At 56.1% G+C, this 3,050-nt stretch overlaps 1 protein-coding gene across 1 annotated transcript in view; it reads left to right on the top strand.

The window, feature by feature from the left end:
• Positions 1–3,050, top strand: part of MTUS2 (microtubule associated scaffold protein 2) — a gene marked incomplete at its 5' end in the record, with an annotated part of 313,112 nt that overhangs the window by 300,032 nt on the left and 10,030 nt on the right. The window contains one exon of the mRNA XM_023530707.1: positions 951–1,056. Within this exon, the coding sequence (XP_023386475.1) occupies positions 951–1,056 (106 nt within the window). The remainder of the gene's footprint in view (positions 1–950; positions 1,057–3,050) is intronic.

The following is a 3,050-nucleotide window of genomic DNA, read 5'->3' as shown; positions in this document are numbered from 1 at the left end:
CGGTTTTACGCGGTTCCTCCCGCAAGTCAGACATTTGAAGTTAAGACCACAGCACAAGGACACAATAACCAAACCGGCCCACGTGGTGGGAGCTGGCGGAGGAGGGCGGCAAGGTGTGTGCTGCTTGTGATCGAGCTCTCGGAAATGCACCTTCGGTGGGAGAAACGGCAGCCCCGCCCAGGAGCAGCCGCGCGTTGTCGCCCGGAGGTCAAGCCAGTGGCTAGCAGGGGGCAGGCACTGCCTTAGCCTCACCAAGAGCCTCCTAAGGCAGCAGCTGCTGGTCTTGCTGGGGAGGCGGCAGGTGCGTCGGAGGGAGCTTCGGCTTTGGAGTCAGACAGATCTTGGCCACAGACGGCTGGCTCTGTCACCTTCCCAGCCCTTGGGCCAAACGTTTCTCACCTCTCTAAGCCTGTTTCCTCGTCTGGAAAATGGGTGTAAATATTTACTCTGTGTCCTTGCCGGGAGGGAGGGCCAGTGGGGTGGCCGGCGGCAGGCGGCGCCGTCAAGCTCCCTTCTCTCCACTAGATCCCGCACGCAGCTGCCACGCGCCCGTGAGGCAGAGAACACACCATCATGCCCTCGTGGAGCCACTGCTGTGAGGGGGCAGGGTGGGGCTGTGAAGGGGACGGTCCAAAGCCAAGCCCGGGGCGGGGAAGGGGGCCTAGGCGGCCCCCCCACCCCCGCTGGGAGCTGCCGCCCTCCTGCCGACAGCTGGGCCGTGGCAGCGACTGCCCCTGACTCCAGGGGCTGCCCCCTCGCCCCAAACCCCGGCTCTCCCACCTCGGCTCAAGGCTGAGGGCGCTGCCATCTCAGCGGAATGGCTCATCTGTGACGCTTTGGACCCCTGCCCCTTCTGCTCGTTGTCCCCCACCTCTGCTCTCCAGGCGGCGAGGGCCTCGCCTCGGCCGTCCCCAGCCCTCTGTGTAACCGGAACTGTGGCTCTCCTGCAGGTAGAGGACATCACCGCCAGCCACGAGGCTGCTCTCCTAGAGATGGAAAACAGCCACACGGAGGCCATCGCGACCCTGCAGGGTGACCACGATCACAAGGTCCAAGGTAGCTACCAGCCTGGACGCGTGCGGCCGGCCGCGGCGGGCCATGCGGGCCGGACCCTCCTGTGCAGATCGGGGAGCCCCTTCCCCTCGTGCCCCTCCTCCCTTCCGGGTATGTCCTCCTTGCTGCTTCCTGTGGACAGGAGAGATGGCAGGCGGGGATGCAGGTGCCACCTCTCTGCTCTGAGGTAGCTGCTCTCAGCCTCGCCCGCTGCGGGAACCCTTGCCAGCCCAGGTCCCGGCCCAGGGCTCCCGTGGTGCTGGTCGGGGGCACCAGGAGGTTCTAGACCTCCCGAGGGGGTCCCATGGGCGGCCACGCGTGAGAACCACTTTTCTAAGGCAGGCGTGGGCGTCCTGGGCTTAACCCTGTTTCGCGGCCCATTAATGGCTCTCCCCACGGGGCCACTGGGGCCTCCTTTTTACATTTTTTGTAACTTTGAACTATCTCTGGATCCTTGGGGTTCTGTGTGTCACAACGATGATGGCAACGACATTTACTACGTACTGGGACGATTTTGACTTTGCGAAAGAAGGTTTTTACGCTTCTGACATGCATTTACGCTAATCTGTACAACTTCTTTTTCAATGTCCCCTCCCCTCAGAGGGTTGCTAAAGTCTATTAGAAACGACGAAATTTAACACTAGATGGATACGTTTTAAACATTTGAGCATTAACATGAGTTTTTCGTTATCTTTTAAATGTTCTTTGTAAACACCACAGCCCGCTGTGCAGTAGTCCACAGGGAGTGTGGCTCCCGGCCACCGCCGGGAACCGTTAGGACGTGGAGAGGCTCAGCCTGGGCACAAGGGAGGGTCGTCCCCTGAGAACTACTTCATGTGTCACCTGTGCCTCACAGAGAGCACCAGCCCCGGGCTCTAGGTATTTTTGCGTAGCATCTTTTCCGTAGACATCTTTGCCACGAGCCTCTTCGCCACGCACATTTCCACCACGTCCCTAATGGCCGGAGGACAATTTTGCCGTTAAAAAAAAAAAAAATCGCAACAAATAAAAGAGAAACATTACAAAGGACATCGTGGAACATGAAAAAAAAATAACAAAATTAAGAAGACTTTATTTAAAAGGCGTATAGATTTATGGCAATGCCGCTCAAATAACTGATTTTATTCTGCAGAGCGTACCTAAACACTTTTCTCTTTTCTATGGGAAGCGTAGGTTCAACTCTGTTCCCTCAAAGAGAGCCCTTGGCCTCCCTCTCTCCTCCCAGTGAAGGGGGCTTCAAAATCAGAAATCAGCTCTTGGGGCGAACCATCTCGCCTGGAGGAAATGTTCGGCCCTTGAAGGCCAGCACCACCGCCACGTCTGCGAGTCACCGTATCAGCTCTCGGGAGGGCTGGCTGAGATTTCTATATAATCTAAAAACGGGAGTAACAGCGGTGATCATCAACGGAGAAATAAAACCGAACGACGACCAAAAGAAGGAACAAAACCGAAACTGTCAACCAGTTATTTCTTCTCGTTAACAGAAAAACTGCCTTATGCTCAATCAATTGTACAGCAAAAATGCACAGTTTTTCAGCAAGGACGTCTACGGCAAAAACAGAGCACGTGCTGATCCCTGCCCATGACTGCGCGTTGGAACCGCCTGGAGTTTTGTTTTGTTTAAAATACAGATGTGAAAAATCCCATCTCAGAGATGCCCAGTTAATTGCTCTGGGGTGCAGCCCAGGCACTAGGATTTTTGAAAGCTTCCCAGGTGGTTCCAACGCAGAGAAATTTGAGAACCACATCCTAGAGCACAGTCCTGACTATGGGGCAGAGTGACATGACCTAAAACAGTGCAGGACATGTGGGTGCAGAGACACTGGCCACGGTTTTTTACTGTCCCCAGAGCAGACACTGACTTCCTTTGGCGCGGGGCGGGTACCGGGCCAGCGAAAAAGGCCCTCCAGCCCGTGACTGCACTGTAGGAAGATGGTCTCTGAATGGGGATGGAAACAGTGCCACCTCCAAAGCGTTGCCTTTCGAGTCTGGATTTT

This window comes from Pteropus vampyrus, unplaced genomic scaffold (assembly GCF_000151845.1).
Source record: "Pteropus vampyrus isolate Shadow unplaced genomic scaffold, Pvam_2.0 Scaffold52, whole genome shotgun sequence".
Lineage (NCBI taxonomy): Eukaryota > Metazoa > Chordata > Mammalia > Chiroptera > Pteropodidae > Pteropus > Pteropus vampyrus.
This window is presented reverse-complemented; position numbering and strand designations above follow the sequence as displayed.